At 39.5% G+C, this 18,182-nt stretch overlaps 1 protein-coding gene across 4 annotated transcripts in view; it reads left to right on the top strand.

Moving 5' to 3' along the window:
- Nucleotides 1–18,182, top strand: part of Syt14 (synaptotagmin 14) — a 203,117-nt gene that overhangs the window by 140,223 nt on the left and 44,712 nt on the right. For all 4 annotated transcript variants that reach the window (XM_041635409.1, XM_041635406.1, XM_041635407.1 and 1 more), the window contains 2 exons: nucleotides 4,246–4,517; nucleotides 8,808–9,257. In XM_041635409.1, coding sequence (XP_041491343.1) covers nucleotides 4,246–4,517; nucleotides 8,808–9,257 — 722 coding nt within the window. The remainder of the gene's footprint in view (nucleotides 1–4,245; nucleotides 4,518–8,807; nucleotides 9,258–18,182) is intronic.

Below are 18,182 nucleotides of genomic sequence, written 5' to 3'. Positions count from 1 at the left end.
TAGTTTCCTTTATGATTGTGCCATAGTGGTATGTTCAAATGTGTATTACTCCACTTTCAAAACAGAGGCTAGCAGGATGCTTGGTTGTCCTCTGAAAGACAGGGACAGATGAGGTTCAGTAAATCCTCTCTGGCTGCCGGAGAAATACTCCACTGCATCTCTCTGACCTTGTAGGCTTTACTGGCAAGGACATTGTTTCATAAAATTTGGTGCTGAGTTCTGCCAAGCACAGACATTAATGTACTCCATCTGTGGCTCTTCTGCTTCTCCTATCTAATGTTTTGCTGTCATCTACATGATGAGTGCGAGGTGTTCACACATTCAGAATCTCTGTGGAGTGGAGGATGCATGGAGAAAGAATATTCTAATTGAAGCGGGACAGTAGAGGTGTAGCTGGTCTTGCCAAGTGGAACAACCTGTTAATTTTTGTTATCTTTGTGTTGTTGTGAAGGAAAAGCACTTGCTAGCTAGTACAGCGTATCAAATGCCAGGATGTCTCAATTTTCTCAAGAAGGAGCTTCCATCTGGAGTGGCAACTGTAGTTGAGATCATCTAATTAAGTTTATGATAATCCGCCATGGCTCTTCTTTCTTTTTATTTTAATTTTTTGCCATGCTTTTCAAATCTATTACTTCTTGCGGTGGCAAAACTAGTGAAAGCATTTACTAAACATGTAATTCTCAAGTTTCTGTTCTCTTTTGGGATGCCTTGCTGAAGAAATGAAGCTTTGCCTGTTTGTAACTAACTCCTCCTAACTCAGGTTAGCCGCTGCTAAAAAATTTGAAGTTTGGAGTCCACCCGTTGTTGAAAGAACACATTCTAGTTATAAACTCAATGATTGGAAAAATAACACCAATACAATTCCTTAGGTTTGTTTTTAAATGTTTGATGTTTTCTGGTGTTATTAAGTGTGGGATTGCTTTACAATTTTACTTTCCAATTTTCCTTTGCATGTATGTAGAAATTCAGTTGCCTTTTTCCTTACTGACCTCTTACACTGAGGCCTTGTTGAATTTACTTACTGTAACAAATCCTCTCTATCCCTGCTTTTCTCTTGTTTTTTTTTTGTTTGTTTGTTTTGTGTCATGATAGTTACCTGAAAGAGCTGACAGTTTTATTTATTTACAATTATTTTCTAGCTTCTTTAACCTGCCTTACTGCATTGACTAGGAAGGCCCTCCAGTGCACTGTTGAGTAGAATTAGTGAAGCAGGTACCTTGTGTCATTCCTGCGTTCGGAGGTAAAAGCCAAGATGTAGGCACTGGGTTCACTGCTGCTGGACAGTGACTTTCTCATATCTCAGTGGAAAACCTTAAAATGTTTGTTGCATGGCTGTGTATGTAAGCATATACTGTGTTAACTGAGTACATGTCTTAATTAGGGTTTCTATTGTTGTGATAAAGTACCATGACCAAGAGCAGCTTGGGGAGGAAAGGGTTTATTTCATCTTACAGCTGGATGATGTCCTCTATCATCCAGGGAAGTCATGACAGAAACTCAAGCCAGGCAGGAGCCTGGACACAGGAGCTGATGCGGAGGTCATTGAGGAGTTCTACCTCCTGGCCTGCTCAGCCTGCTTTCTTATAGCACCCAAGACCACCAACAGAAGCTTGCTATGAGCTGTCCTCTCCCACATCAGTACTCCATCAAGAAAATGCACAAAGGCTTGCCCACAGACCAGTCTAATTGGGGTGTTTTTCTCCGTTGAAACTTTCTCCTCCCAAATGACTCTAGCTTATGTCAAGTCAACATAAAACTAGCTGGGATGATATATATGCGTTTCTCCCTAATTATTATTCAGCTCATAAGAGTCACCTCTAGCCTTCCCCTTTCCATATTCTAACTCCTTTATCTTACATAAAAGAGCTGGCTACATTAACCTGGGAGTTTTGCTCTTGATCGTCAGGCTGTACACAGGCTTTCTCCTCTGGCTCCATGCCTCTGTTTATTTTATTTCCCCTTTGTAGACAACCCTCAACATGGACTCCAGTGGACGCTCATCATTCACCATGCAGATGAATGTTGCTCCTCTGCGCTTCAGCACCTCGATCAGGGCTTTCTCAGCCAAGCAGCCTTGTGTGCTCCACTCTCTGCACACCCTCCCCAGTCTTCTCCTTCCCGTCATCTGTCAGTGCAGTACACACTTTGTCCTGCATGTGTGAATGCCTGTAGGAGTTGAAGTCCTGACACTAATAACTTACATTTCCAGTTTTTCTAACTAGTCTGTTCTAATAATTTATCAATTTTATTTCTATTTTTTAATGAATTATATTTTCATTTGTTAAAGTTTTCTGATCTATACGTGTTTTTAAATTTATTTTTCTGTTTATCATTTTATCTTTTCTATTTTCAGTTTCTATCCCTTTTATTTATTTTTTTGTTTTATTTTCTTGAAGTTGCCACACATATTCTAAAATTGCACTTAAACCTGGGGAATTCTTGATTTACTATATGTCAGCGGCTATAAAGGTATTATATAATTTAATCAATTGATAGATGAAGTACAAGAATGAGGAGAGGAAAGTGTCGTTTAATGAGTTAAACTGACAGCTGAGGCTGCATTTGTAGCTATCTACAGAAAATGAAGCTATCGTGTTTACCTTCGTGTTTTGTCTTCCTTGGTCATCAATTTGGGGGCAAATTTCTGATACCCCGACTTTTCTGTGCTTCTTTTTTATTATGTGCTTTGGGGTTTGTTTGTTTGTTTTGGGGGGGGTGCTGTTATTGCTTGCTTTGTTTTTTGTTTTTCTTTCTCTGTCTTCAGATTTTATTCTCATGCTTGTGACTTCTCAGTCTCAAGGTGGCCACTGAACCTCAAGTAGAAGGAAGGACAGAGATGCCAATTGGGTGTCCCCGTTTTTATCAGGAAAGCCAAAGCATTCCTGGCATCCAGGCTAAACCCTGCCCTTGTGCCCACTGGCAGGGACTGCTGGGAGGACAGGGCTCCATGTGTGGACTCTGTGATGGCAGAGTTGTCTTGTCTCAGTTATTAATACGTCCTCTTGCATAGCTTCAGGTGCATCATTTTGATAACTTTTTAAAGTTTGTACTAGACTCAGAAGGTAAAATGTTTTATTTAAAGTTAGGGCCTTTGATCAACTATGTAAATTTATAATTAAGGAATTAATATTTTTCTTTTGAATGAGAGCTTTGGTTTTTTTAAAATGAGGCCTTTAATTTTTATGTAAAATTTAAGAAAGAGCTGTATTGAGTTTTTTAACTGACCCCTACAGTAATTTTATCTTAAACTACCTTTTTCAGAGTTTCTTTTGTAGGAGCATTGTTTAACTTTACTATTCAACACCTAATTCTGGATCTATCTATGTAGTCTTGTCTACTTAAATTGTAAGCAGAGCCAACATGTCTACAGTCCATACAGTTTTATGACCTCCCTCCTGGTCTATGTGTATGATGACAGTGTATGCATGCACCAGAGCATCTAGACTTAATGAAGTGTGGAGTGTTCAATAACCATTATTAGAAGATAGATAAGAGTTAGAAGTGTTTAATTTCTTAAAAAGAAAATGAAAAGTTGCTATATTTTTAAAACAAAGTTTATTAGGTTTTTAAAAATTTTATATTATATGTGAATCCCTTATCCCTCCTTCATCCCAACCATTTATAGATATGTTTACTCTCCATTGCAGGATGAGACAGATTATTGAAGCAAAAGTTTTAAAAGATAATTTAATAGAAGGTGGAGATGTGGCTTCACATCATTGCTGGAAGCGATACTTCCTGTGGGCCAGGAAAAGCTGGGCACTCAGGTAGACTCAGAGATGGCAAGCAGGGACTGAACATGGCTTCTTTAGTCTCTAAAACCAATTAGATGTGGAAAAATGCTAAGCTGAATGTTGACTGGAATTCATCCCCATAACTGAGAAAGTAACAGAGTTCTTATGTTTTACCCACCATACTTGTATGGCCTCTTGACAGGTTACCAATTACAAGGAAATTGGTGACGTACACATGGCATTGGAAATGTCTGGAGAGAGGATCGAGTAAACAGACAGTTTGGGTCATTTTTGTCTGTGTGGTTTATAACAGTGAATGGCTTTAATGTTCCTGATCCTATGGGTGAGAGGAAAATGATGTTATTGCTGTGCCTGGTCCGAGGAAAGAGAAAAGTCGTTGAGGATCTTCACAGCTGTGCTGTTGAGCCTTTGCTTTACTGTTTAAGGTTATTTACCATTCTTGTATACTGCCAGTGACTGGAAACAGTGACCACACTCTTGTCCTTGGTAGGAAACTGCATTCAGAGAATGAGAAGGACACCTCCATTGGATGAGCTGCAGCCACCACCTTACCAAGATGACAGCGGTTCGCCTCACCTCTCATGCACACCCTCGGAGATCGGGGATGGCAAGTGTGAGATTTCCCGCTGCAGCAACAGCCCACGCTGCTCTTTCAACAAGTGCCCCAGCGAAGGAAGCACAGGGCATGAGGCAGAGAGCTTTCACAATAAAGGCTATGAAGATGATGTCCCTAGCGACAGCACCGCAGTCCTCAGTCCTGAAGTAAGCAGAAGCATCCTGCAGCGTCCAGGGAGCGTGCTCTGGAGATTAAGGGCCTGCGCTTTCTCTCAGCCTCGTAGCTTCTCACTCCACTGTCAAGCCTTCACCTGACACACTCAATGAGGCTGCCGCAGCCTACATATCCCAAACTTTCCCATAGCAGAGACGGAAGTAGGCATGGTTGTTGTGTCTTAAATATTTTACATAGAATGTTCTGGAACGATTTACCTTTTTGCTTATATTTTGTGCTTTTTATTATCATTTTATTTTGTTTTAATTTGCTATTTTTGTTCTTTTATTAAAATTTTATTCAGTGTTTTATAAGCCTTTCAAATTAATCTTACTGTATTTTTATTTCATAGAGATGAGAAGAATAAATGCTGGTTAGCTTTACGGGTGAAATTTTACAATTTCCTAAATTTAGTGTGGCTGACTGCTTTTGTTTGTTACTTTTCTGGAGTGAAAAAATGAGAAAATGGTGATAAAATAATTGTAGTTTCGAAGTCTTTTTGTAATCCATAAAGAATTTGTCTCATTCATTCTTAGGATGAAGACTAAGTTATCCCAAGCCTCACATGCAGCAATTATCTGTAGGAGCTGCTTTCTTTCACAAGTTTTACGTTGCAAGGTCCTTCAGCTTTCGCCCCATCAGCATTATCCCTCTGACATGGTCTGTGCTGTCTAAATAATGTAGGTAGTTTTCTAATGCACAGTGTGATTAAACTATAGACACAATTTGTTCAGTTTGGGGTTTTCTCCTATAATTTAAAAGTACTATCACTGCTTTCCGGTAGCTTTAGTATTATCATGTAGTATCTGACCTAGAAGGAACTGCTGAGTTGGGACTTTAAGTTTTAATGTGTCATGATTCTACCACTTTCCTGTGTGCTATCACATAAACATATTTGAGAACTTTATGTTTTGCAAACTATATAGGTAGCCACTGACTTAGCAGTGACCCTGGATTATAACAGTGACCACAATAGTATCTATCTGACATCTAGACAGCTTATTCATTGTTCATAGTCACTGCTTCAGGAAGTAAAAACTGCTAGCTTCAGAGAGAAGCAGGCAGCTCTGTTCCCCCAGGTCCCTGCATGTGCAGAAAAGGAGTTAGTAGCAGCTACCTTACTCTTTACATTCTTGTTGAGTGGGTTGTTGTTTGAGGGTTCTTTGTTATGATATTGCCATCTGGAAATACTACAAGGCAAACTGTCCCAGAAACCTTAACCAAAGTAACATGTTCAAATGCAACCAAATGCTTAAGTGTATGTGTGTATATCTTCCTCCTCTTCAGATGCAAAGCAGACATTAAGCAAATGAAGGTAGAGTAGATCAACACAACTTGCCACAGGATGTCAGAGCAGATAGGTGGCGAGCCCACACCGGCCCGTACGGCCTATGTATCCTTCTCAGTGTCTGCAGGTCTGTTTATCACTCGATAGCAGGTACCAGCACTGAGATTTGAAAAGAGGCACCCACAACTGGCAGCAAGCTCTTGTTTATGGGATAAATAAAGGGAAAATATACCTGTTTACCCCTGGAACTTGCCAATTAGAGAAACTTGCTACCTGAGAAACAGGTTTTTCCCTGTATTTCGTAAGTAGAACCTGTGGGTGATAAAAACCCTTGGCTCACAGTCAACATGGCAAGGCATGGACTTTCCATCTCTTGGTGAGCCTCGTATCCACTTGCTCCATCATGCTTTCTTTGTAGTCCATGGATTGCTGGCTTATCTTCTAGGTTGCTACCTTAGGAATTCTTTCTGCACATCTCTCAAGCTGCTTGCTTATCTGTGCGTAACCACTGCTGTGTGTATTTCAGAAGCTGTGTACTTGCTGTGATAACACTATGCAGTTTCTCCCATGCTTGTGCCTTTTATAGCACACAAATACATTCATATAGTACATCAAGTACACATTACATGAGTGTTTAGATGTGGAATGTTTTATAGCACCCCCGAATACATTCATACAGTACATCTAGTAAATACTACATAAATGTTTAGATGTGGAATATTGGATAGCCTAGGCCACTATAAAATTTGTATTTTTTTAAGTTTATTTTACATCCTTGTAATATCTATCCTGCATCAGAGGATCCATGTAACAGGTTCATCAGCTAGCTCTATTGAAGACTTTCTGCAAATAATGACACCCAGCACCCTGATAGGGAAAGATTTTTTTCTCTTAGTGCTTGTTTTAGGAATGTGAATAGTAGCATTGGTATGTAAGATTTCACCTGTATTTCTAAGGACTGTTAGAATGTCAGAAGTAAAACCCAGAAATTTAGGACCTCATAAAGTGTTTATTTTCTGAAAACCCTTGTTACCATGATAATTATTTTTAAAACATTAAGTTGAAATACCAAAGAGACATTGGTAATTGTAGGCAGAATCTGCTTGTTTGTTTCCTGGCTGCCCAGACCCAAAATAACCACACAGAAACTATATTAATTACACTACTGTTTGGCCAATAGCTTAAGCATATTCCTAGCTAGCTCTTACATCTTAATCCATTCCTATTATAATGTGTATTACCACGAGGCTTGTGGTTTACCGTTTAGGTTCCAGGGTATCTGTCTGCTTTGGTGGCTGCATGGTCTCTCCTTGACTCTGCCTACTATCTCTCTCTACATCTCTGTTCGCATTTTCCACCTGGCTTTACTTTGTTAAACCATTGGCCAAAAGCAGCTTCTTTATTAACCAATGGCATTAAAACATGTTCACAGCATACAGAGGGGAATCCCACATCAGGTAATCTATAATTAACAATTATGAAATGGGTTTGTATTTCTAGCACCCACTTAAAGCTGTACATGGCAACCTGTGTCTACAACCACATTGCTAAGGACAGAGAAAGGAAGCTGACTGAGCTTGCTGACCAGCCAGCTTAGTCACACAGTAACAGTCTCTGGGCTCTGAGGATGGTGGAGCAGGCCTCTGACACCCTCCTCTGGCATCTGTGTGTGAGTGTGTACTGGAGTGCATGCGTCAAACCCAGGCAGCACACACAAACACATTAACGTATTTCAAATACATGCAGCATGCACAATAAGCAATCAATTTAAGGAATGTCTTCTACAAAAGTTCTTCCTGTTTTCCACATGTGATACCAAGGACTTTGTATACTTAAAGTATCAGCGGCTCCTGTCTTTTTGATGTTTTCTGCTTAAAGAAGAGTCTTCTATCCCAAGCTAACAGAGGGCTTAGCACACAGTGCTAAGCTGACTGAAAAACTCAGGAGCTTGTTTCTCTTTCACTCAACCAGATAAGGAAGATTTTGCACAATGGCTTTATTCAGGACCAGCTTTTTATGTGAACCTACCATTCCCTAAAGCCCTGTCCTTATTCTTTTGGTTCAAACTGATTCCACACACTATCTGTATGCCTGCTTGTAGAAAGATAATGAAAAGCAAGCATTTCCATTGCAAGGTTAAGATAGATATTTCTCATAGGAGCTCTGTGTGCCTCCATCTGCCCTAGTTGTGCCGTAAGCACATCCAAGAGAACCTTCTGGGTCGGGCATCATTTGAGCTAATAGGAGAAGGAAGATCTTGGTCAGCATTGTTTGATGCTACAGTAGCTATGAATCCAAGGTCTTATTCAATATTTGAAGGTCAAAGTGTGTGGCTCAAAGGTCAAAAACCTGGTTCCAGCTTTGTCAGTCACTAGATGAGATCTCGCGAGCAGTTAGACAGTCGATGGTAGAATGGTCTCTGTTTCTGACCATACCATAGTAACATGTGCAGATTTAGCCTTTCTCCAGTTTTTGAAATGTGTATTTTCCCATGTCTTTGGCGATTAACGTAGAGAAAAATACAGCTGTTTTGGATTCTGGTTGGAAACTGTGATAAGCATGGCCTTGATGTGGAGAGTGACTGTCTGGACACCAGTGTCCTGAGCCCTGTGCATCTCTAGCCAGGTTTCCCATTCTATTGGGAGTGGAGCCACATCTTTCTGTAGCATAGAACTTTGCTCTTCTTTGCGGGCTCCTCCATCAGGAGCAAAGACATGGCACTGATATGCACATTGAACTCTAGTTTATACAAATATACATCAAAACTGTGGTAGTAAATAGTGCACTCAAAAGTTGTCTTCTTTGTGTGGTCTTCACCACTTAAATCACACTGCCTGTGGGTGACGTTGGCCTGTAGCTGAGTGACGCTTGAGCTTTCAACATGGTAGCAATGAAAACTGTTGAATATTGTTCTCTACAAGAACTTGGCATTTATTTACGTCTGGATTAAGTATTAGGGTTAAAAACTAAAAACATTTAAATTTGATTTTCTTAGGACATGTCAGCCCAAGGATCCTCCTCACAGCTTCCTAAGCCTTTTGCTCCAGAGCCAGAAGCTAAATACGGCACACTGGATGTGACCTTTGACTATGACTCACAAAGACAGAAGCTTCTGGTGACGGTGACAGCTGTCACAGACATTCCAACGTATAACAGGACAGGTGGCAACTCGTGGCAGGTGCATCTTGTTCTTCTACCTATAAAGAAACAGAGAGCCAAAACCAGCATCCAGAGAGGACCATGCCCTGTCTTCACAGAAACATTCAAATTTAACCACGTTGAATCAGAGATGATCGGAAACTATGCAGTTAGGTTTAGACTGTACGGTGTTCATCGTATGAAGAAAGAAAAGATTGTGGGGGAAAAGATTTTTTATTTAACAAAGTTGAATCTTCAAGGGAAAATGTCGTTACCGGTGATACTGGAGCCTTCCTACAACCCTTCTGTGAGTATCATCCAATGACCCCAATGCAGTTTCTGTGTATGGCATGTAACACAAGCAGCAGGAGACGTCTGTGACCAGCCCACTGCTCCCACACATCTGTCTACGCCCTTCTGTTTGCTGTCAGTTTACCTCGTGCTCTTTATCTGTCCCAAGCTCTCATGCAGGCCTTGGCGTTTGTTCCTGTTGCCTGCACTACATGGTTGATGGTGCATTGTCCAGACTCACTAGAGAAGTTACCCTTTTTTTCAGGTAAACTAGATGGCACAGGAGGAACTGTCTAGCCAAAGAACAAGTCCTTATTATATTTTTCATCCCTTTTGAGAAAAGACTGAAGTATTTCTCAGTGAAAAATTATGACCTCAAGCTTTTAAATTTTTTTTTAAATCACACACTATTTATCTCTCTATATATTTTTAGCAAAATTCCCACAAGGCATTCCAGATTACAGGAAAGTAATGACTACATTGTTTATTTAAACCAGGGAGGTGCATTATGTCACATAGTTATTTCTGTATGAGAAAATCTGTGACTTGGGTAAGTGTAAATTATGACTTATATTTATTCCTTTCTGTGTTATTTTGGAGAAGAAGCATTTTATAATGTAAATGTGAAGACTTTAGAATAGGTTTAAGTTTTAAGTTGGATGTCTGGTGTTTCACAGTTATTTCTAAGCTTTGACCATGTGAGCCTAGAGCCTCAGCTCTGTCCCATTGCATCGTACCAGGAAGGATCTGAACCTGCCAGCTTCCGTACACCATGCAGCCAGGCTGCTTCAACCAGGTCCTGCAGGGTCTTTATAAGGAAAAGATGATGGTAGATGTAATATGTCTTGTGGATTTCGGTTTTATTGATAGAATTAACACATCATTTAAAATTTTTAGAATAAGCAATTTTGGGGACATACCTTTTAAGACATTTTTATTTTTGAGAATTTCATACATGTATACAATAAAATATGATCATATTTTCCCAAATGACCATAATTCCTCCTATGTCTCCCTCAACATATCCCTATCCCAAATGCATGTCTTTTTTTTTTTATTAACCCACTAAGTCCAGTTAGTGTTGTCCATATGTGTAAGGATGTGGGGCCATCTACTGGAGTGTGGGACTTCTACCAACAGCCTGCATATTCAATCTTTTTATTTTCCATTACAGTTGAGTTGTATTCCACTGTGTAAATGCCTTTTAAAATGAGAGTGATTTATAAGAAGAAATGAAGGAATATGCAGACAATCTTTTAGGGGGTATACATTTTTAGAAACATGAAATATTCTGCTATTATTAATCCAGTTTTTAAAATTTTTCACTATCTACTATAGATGAGTAGCAGTTTTCTACAGAAAATAGGTTCTTACACAATAACTGAGTTAAATTAGAAGAGAAAGACCAGTGTCAAAAAAATGTGTTTGTATTGCTTTGATGACGTCATCTGTTCCCAGTTCTATATTAATTGTATTCTTTGCCATAAACAATAGAACAGTTTTGTCTTTGCTCAGACTAAATGGCTCCTACATTGTGTGTATTGCTCTGTAGTCATGGATTCTGTAATATGTAATATTTTTGGCCAGGCAGTACAGTGAGTTATGGGCCACTCACAAGAAGGAGAAGGTGCTAGGTAAGTAGCTTCTAACACATACTGCTTACATCTACAGAGAGGTGTCTGCCTTCTGCTGTAGAAATTCTCCCTAGGTGCCAGTGTGCCCGTCATTTAGTAGCTGCTTTAATTGCTCTTTAGCCTTGCTTTGCCCTTTCCATTTTTTCAAAATCTTACAACTCAGCACATGTTTTTAGGCCAATTTATAACACTGTTGTGTTGAATGTAAAAACATAGTATTGATATTACTCATGTATTTGATGTATGTTCCATAGAATAAGTGATCTCTTTGCTTAACTTTTAAAATAAGCTGAATGGAGAATTCTTGCTATTGTGGTTTACTTGAGAGAGCTTCTCTTTAATTCTGTAAGACATGTTTATGAGGTACATTTGTGGAAAAAAAGATTACTTCCATATTTAGTCATTTGTTTTGGTAACTTTTTAGTGATTATTTATTGTTATTATTGCAATAATATTAACTTTTCACCAAGGAAGTTTTAGTCCACCCAGATTTACAGATTACTTTTAAAATATGTTTAAAGATTTCAGTTTATTTCATAGATAGTAACATAATTCACATAGTATTTAGTTTCATAGATAGTTTTCCAGGAACTTGTTGAGTCAGAACACAAAGATGACTTTTTAAGAACTCTGTGATGGTTTTTGCTACTGAAAAAATTAACACAGCATTGAAATGTGGCTGTAGCTTGCGTGTGCCTCCTTGACTGTACCTGTGGGCAATGTGTTGAAAGTTGAAAGATTTGAGTTCCCTCTCAACTAGCTATGTAAGCTTCCTAAAGGAGTTTGAGCATCAAGTTTCTGGTGACTAAAATTAAAGGGTTTAGACCAGTGACCTACAGACTGTGTGTCTCTGATATTCTGATTCTGCTAACGCTATGGAAGAAGTTAGGTAAGATCAGAAATGGGATAAACTTTACTACATTGTGCATTTAATTGTGTGTATTTGTACGTAAGTGCGTGTAGATGAGGTGGGTGTGTACGTGCCACAGTGCATGTGTGGGAGTCTGAGGACGGCTTCTCTCCTTTCTCCATGTGGGTGCTGGGGACCAAACCCAGGGCGTCAGCCTTGGTGACAAGCACCTTTATCCACTGAACTGGATGGGGTAGATGGTACGTGTTTGCACTGTCCTGGTTTTCAGTGGACATGTCCTGCTATCTAGTTCTTCCAGACCTTTACAACTTTCTGAAGAAGTCCACCTCCTTTTCAGACACTCTGTAATACTTAACCAGGCTTCTTTGTGTTCAGAGCAAGGCATTGAGGTCTAGATTTACATTTGATGTTTGTTTTGTAATACAACATGAGTCAGAGAAGTACTGAATGTAGCCCATGACAAAGGGAATCTTAGCAGATGTTCACGCTCTGTCTTCTCCAAGCTGTAGACTGCATAGGGACTTGTCATAATCTAGGAAAATGCCTGCTGAGAAGTTATATTTAATTCTATTCCAGGTAAAGAATAGTTGTGTTCATAAGATAATGTAGATAATAAATTGGTCTTTACATTTCTTGTTTGTTTCAAGAAGATTTAAATTTCTGGCACTGGACATGAACATGTTCCTGCAAGTCCTCCCATGTCTTTATCCCATAGATGGATCTCTTGGAGGAAATGAACAGTCACACAGTCTGCAGCTTCCTCGATGGAAAGGTTGGTCACCCTGACCTCCGTGTGAGCAGTCAGGGCAGGAGTGCCATCCATTCTGGGCACTGTGCACGGTTGTGATGGTGCTGAAGGTGACAAACAGTGTGCGTGTGGTACCCTTGTAGTTACTGTAACTAGGAATCGCTGTCCTGTGATTAAAAAGCATCCCTACTTAGTTCTAACTCAATTCTAACATTTTTATGCAGATTTATTATACTTATTTTTTCTGGTATTGCTAACTGTTACAAATGTAATAATTATTTTCTTTCTTAGTCCAGAATTTGGGTTTTATTCTAGTGTATAACTACCTGACATCATATAATCAGATATCTAATGTGTAGAAAAACTGTGTGTTCATACTTCTGTAGTCTGTCCCCTTCACTTTAAAGGATCCGTGCCATCTGTAAGTTGATGTTCCATGCTGCTTGCTCATCAGGAGTTTTTAAATAGATTTAGACTTTTATAACATGAAAATTTACTCTCTTGAGACATCCTCTTTTAATTCTTAATTTAAATATTAGGTTTCATAACCAAGCCTTTCCTGAGTAACCCAGCTCTGGCATGTTATCCCAGCTTGTGTGACTGTCAGGAAACTTAGATGATTAACAAAGTGAAAAGTCTTGATGCAAATCAGACAGGTTGGCCAAAGCAAGAAAGACTATGACAGCTAAACAGTGACATTTCTTCTTTCTTTACTTGTCATTGAAATGATAGTATCATGATTTATCAGTGTACATACATACTCTCTTCATTTTTATACTTATGAGATCAAAGATATCTTAGAAGGGAGATTTACTACTAGGGCTTATAGGTTTAAAAAATATCCTAAAAGATCCCAGGTAGCAAAACAAATGAGGGATAGAAGGGTATCCAACTTCCCATACCAAAACCAGGCTTCAAGATTGCAAGAGACACTTATTTCTCTATTAGGTGTTTCCTATGTCCTCAGCATGACTCTTGGTTGGGTCAGTTCCAGTTGTGCTGTGGTGGCAACTGAAGAACTTCCTTTGAGTAGTAATTTCAGGTATCTCAGCCCAGAGTCATCTGAGTGCAGTGTGTGGGCCTGGGGCATGAAGCAAGAGCGTGTTGCAGAGGTTGTTCACCTCATGGCTGCCAGCATACAGAGGAAACATGTCAGGGAAGGTCTTTCCCTTGCTCACCTCCAGTGACCTACATCTTCCAACAGACCCTGCCTTCTTTGTTATCTCCTCCCAGTAAAGCCATCTTAAATATCCATCAAGGAATTGATCCGTTCATTAGATCAGAGTCCTCACGATCCAGTTACTTGCCCAAAGCCTCTAATACAAAGCCTATGAAGGACATTGCCTATTCAAAGCATTTACACCTATTTTGCAGATGGCAAAGTAGGCAAATATAACCTTGGCCCTCCCAACGTTATAGTCACATTGGATTGCTTGGCACCGAGCCACTCATCCTAGCTCTTTCAGTCTGTTTCCTACACTTAGGAGGAGGCACATGTCTGAGATTCCCTAGAGTTCTAGATGCTAATCAGATTCTGCAGCTAAATGTGTTTGTGTATAGTTGGCATTCTCCCTGCTCCAGCAAGTCTAAGGAGAGCTGTGCCCCCATCCCCCGCCATGCATGCTAGCAGTTGTCCATGACCTGTGTCTCCCCCTGTCCCCGTGTGCTAGCGGTTTTCTCTCTCCCCACCCACGAGCTAGCCGTTGTCTCCCCCCACACCCATGTGCTAGCCGTTGGCATGGAGCTCCAGTGGTAGCCACAGGGCTGATGATGGACCTAGCATGTTTATCTCATTGCAGCACCTGCTGGGGAAGCAGAGCAGCATGGCTCTGTCCCTGCATGTTCAGGGACCATTCTTGCAGGACCCATCCAGTGTTAAGCCCTCCACTTTTCCAGCCATGCTTGTAAGCTCCTGGTTTCTTCGTGACATGTATCTTTTTAAATACTCAAACAGGTTTCCTTCACTAAGCCCTTTCTGACATGTTTCACAGTTCAGAGTATCTTAGACAGTTCATGCTAAACTTAAAACACTGTCAACCAAAACTAGGTTTTGGTTGTAGTAGATTTTTTTTTTCTTAAATACCACTTCTGAAAATTATAGTAGCAGAAAAAGGCTGAGAAGGTTAATTTTCTTTATATATGCTGGATACAACTTTAAATGTGTATATACTAGCTTACTCACTCTCTGAGATGGCTGCTGTGGCCTCAGTTTACCCAGAGTGGTATATGCAGCACTTGCCCTGACAGTCTGTCTTCAGCATATTGTGTATTGTCATTGTATCTAATACTAAATTTTGCCTAAAGGGATTTGAGTTATCAAGAAATGTTAATGGAAACAACTTTAGTGTATGAATCAACTTTAGTGTCTTTTCTCTCAAGCAATTTGTTTTTCACAGTTAAAAAATTTCTTAGAATCCCTAAAGTTCAAGATCATGAACATATTTTATAAACACTTGAGTGAAATTATAGAAAAGATGAGAAGGTATCTTTCACTTTTAGGAATATCCTTCAGCCTCCTGAAGAGCAGAGGTTGTATGGAATGACTGTTTACATCTCTTCAAAATTCAGTTTAATGAACACTCAGCAAGGAATGCCGTAAATGTAAGGGAGACCCAAAGAGCAGGCTTTTCTTCAGAAATAATTAAGATGTCATCACAGTGTTACTTTCTCCTGCTGCTCACCCTCCCTACCCTGCAGTCTTGAACTCCTTGTTTCACTATGCTTCGCGCCTTGTGAAGAACCAGACATTGCGGTTACAGAGACAATGATAGTAATTCAGGCTCAGGAGCTGGGGTCACCTTCCAGTCATATCAGGAGGGCACTGGGAAGGTGAATTTAAGATACCAGCACTAGAAAGAACAATACTTGGGAGCCCAGAAGACACCAGCTAATGGAATGGTGTAGTGTTTATTTAAATCTGTTGAAAATAAGTACAGTCGGACATCACACCCATTGTGTCAGGACCTGAGTGCCTGTCTGTCTAACACCATGAGTCTAAATCCTGGAAAGCTATGGTTTGATCTTGTGCCACAGAATCTGCCCTTTCTCCTTTCGTGGTTTTTCACTGTTATTTCCTGAGTATCCAAAACTACAGTGTGTCATTGCCAAGTTCTAAAACATTGGTTATATCTGATCATAATATTTAACATGAAACAAATGACATCATTGAGAAAACTCTAAAGATTCACTAATGGAGTAAAGGATCTTTCCAGAATTACCTACTCAAATTGCAACCAATTAAACTATTAAAAATCACCTTTACTAAAAATAATTTTACCTAAAATACTTGTAATGAAATTCAGTCTTGAATATTTTGAGATGGGTGTGAATGGAAAGTGGTTATATGTATTAAAAAATTAACTGTTTCATTACTTTTATCAAATTTCAAATTTTTACAGTTTAGATTTACTTTAAATATTAAGAAAATGGCCTTTGTTAGAAATTGAGAATATTTTGGGAAGAGAAAAATGAAAACATGTTAAGAGGGGTTGATATTGTTGTGACAATGAGAATTATCCAGTGTTAGGTAGGTTAAGTTTCCTTTTGATTTGTTTTATTTAAACAGATTATGTCACCAAAGACATGATGTTGTTGGGCGCCTTCTGTTGACTGAGGTTTCTGTCCCACCCAGTCCTGCAGCCATTAAGTCCCAAAGAATCACACAGAGGTCTACATTAGTTATGAACTGATTGGCCAATTAGTTCAGGTTTCTTATTTACTAATTCTTATAACTTACATTAGCCCCTAATTCTTGTTTGAGTTAGCCACGTGGCTTGGTACCTTTTTTGGCAAGGCAGTCACATCTTGCTTCCTCTGCTGCTGGGTCACGACTGCAGACCAAAACTTCTCTCTTTTCAGAATTCTCGTTGCCCCGCCTCTACTTCCTGCCTGGTCACCCCACCTATACTTCCTGCCTGGCTACTGGCCAATCAGCATTTTATTAAAAATAATACAAGTGACAGGATAAAAGATCATTGTCACATAGCAACATGAGATCGAAATCTTTAGAAACTGACTAATATCTCCAATTTCATTGATCATTTAGGAACAGATGCTTGGGAAAATGTACCAAGTGGCCTATTACCTCTGTTCAAGGATGTGTTCATAGCATCTTCCCACTCAGCTATCCTGGAGCTTACACTGTGAAATGACAGGAAGTGAGAAGATAATAGTAACAGATTTTTCCAGAGCAGTGCTTCATGAGCTAAAAGGTTTCTGTAGGTAGTTGCTTTTCATTTCTTTGCAACTTCTTTTAGTGCTCTATGAAGACAGGTTTAAGATTACATCTCATGAAATAATTGAGGGAGCTGGAGGATTCCCTGTAAAACTTCATTAGGGTTCTCAGAAATAACCTTCTTTATTCGTGTTTTAATAAATGTATAAATCCTATTTTGCCATTTTATTTGTCAGTAACTTATATAACAAAATTTGAATCAGAAGCAATTTTCAAATAGTCTCTTTTGTGGCTGTCTTTATTAGGGTTTCTATTGTTGTGATAAAAAACCATGACCAAGAGCAACTTGGGTAGGAAAGGGTTTATCTTACACTTCCATGTAACAGTCCATAATGACGGGAAGTCAGGGCAGGATCTGACAGCAAGAAGCTGAAGGCAGAAACAGAGGAGAAGGCCGTGGAAGAACTCTGTTTATTGGCTTGCTCCTCCTGGCTTGTTCTGAAGGAGACAAGGGAAGAACAAGGGAAAGCCTCTTCACCCCTAGAGTCCCCTTTGAACAAGATTAAACAGCACCTGAGTTTATCAATATAATGTTTCTTATACTCTCCTTTTGAGATAGTCTTGAATAAAATAATGTTTTCCATATTCTTTTAACAATTGCCAGACTCTATATTTTCTTCAACCTACTGCCTTCTTTTCTTATCCAGTGCCTTGTCTAGTGCAGTGAACATATCTCAGAGGGAAAGCATTCACTCTCTTAAGACTAAGAATATTAGCTGTGACGTTTTCATACATGCTCTTACTAGTTGAGGAAGCTCCCTTTAGTTCCTGATTTACTGTATCTATTGAGATAGAAACTTTGCCCTTTGTTCTGTTCTGGTGGTTGTATTATATCTGCTAAATGTTTGTATGGAGGAGTGCACGTGTGTGTGTGCACGCGTGTATGGTGAGCATGTGGACAACCGGTGTTGGCACACAAGTGTTACACACTGTTTGTTTGAAAGTTTGCTCTATAGGCCAGGCTAGCTGGATCTCAAGCAACCAGGGATTTGCCTATTTCTGCCCCTCAGCTTACTATCACTGGCATAGGCAGCAGCTTTTTATGTGGGTTTTTGGTGTTCAAAATGAGATCATGACATTTGCAAGGCGTGTTCTTTACCAACTGAGCCATCTCCTAGCCTATTGCTGTTTTCTGTTAGCTCCACCTAACATTCCTGAATAAATCCTATTTTGTTGTGACAGCTTGCTAGTATTTTAAGGATTCTTTTATGGTACTCATAAAAGATACAAGTGTTTAGTATGCTTTTCTTCTTTTGCCTTTGCTATGTTCTGGTATTTTACTCTCAAGAGTGAACTAGAAAATGGTTTCTCCTCTCGTGTTTTGTTTTGTTTTGTTGAAGTTTTTAAGTGTTTGCTGATGTATTAGTGCAGCAGTCACAAAAGACCAAAATGCAGGCAGCTCACAGCAACAGACTTTTCCTTTGTAGAAGGTTTGAAATTGGGGCTGGCAAGTG

Source organism: Microtus oregoni, unplaced genomic scaffold (genome assembly GCF_018167655.1).
Source record: "Microtus oregoni isolate MIOR12 unplaced genomic scaffold, Mior012 000047F_ref0000412, whole genome shotgun sequence".
In the NCBI taxonomy this organism is placed as follows: domain Eukaryota; kingdom Metazoa; phylum Chordata; class Mammalia; order Rodentia; family Cricetidae; genus Microtus; species Microtus oregoni.
The sequence above is the reverse complement of the archived record's forward strand: the minus strand, read 5'-3'. Positions and strand labels throughout refer to the sequence as shown.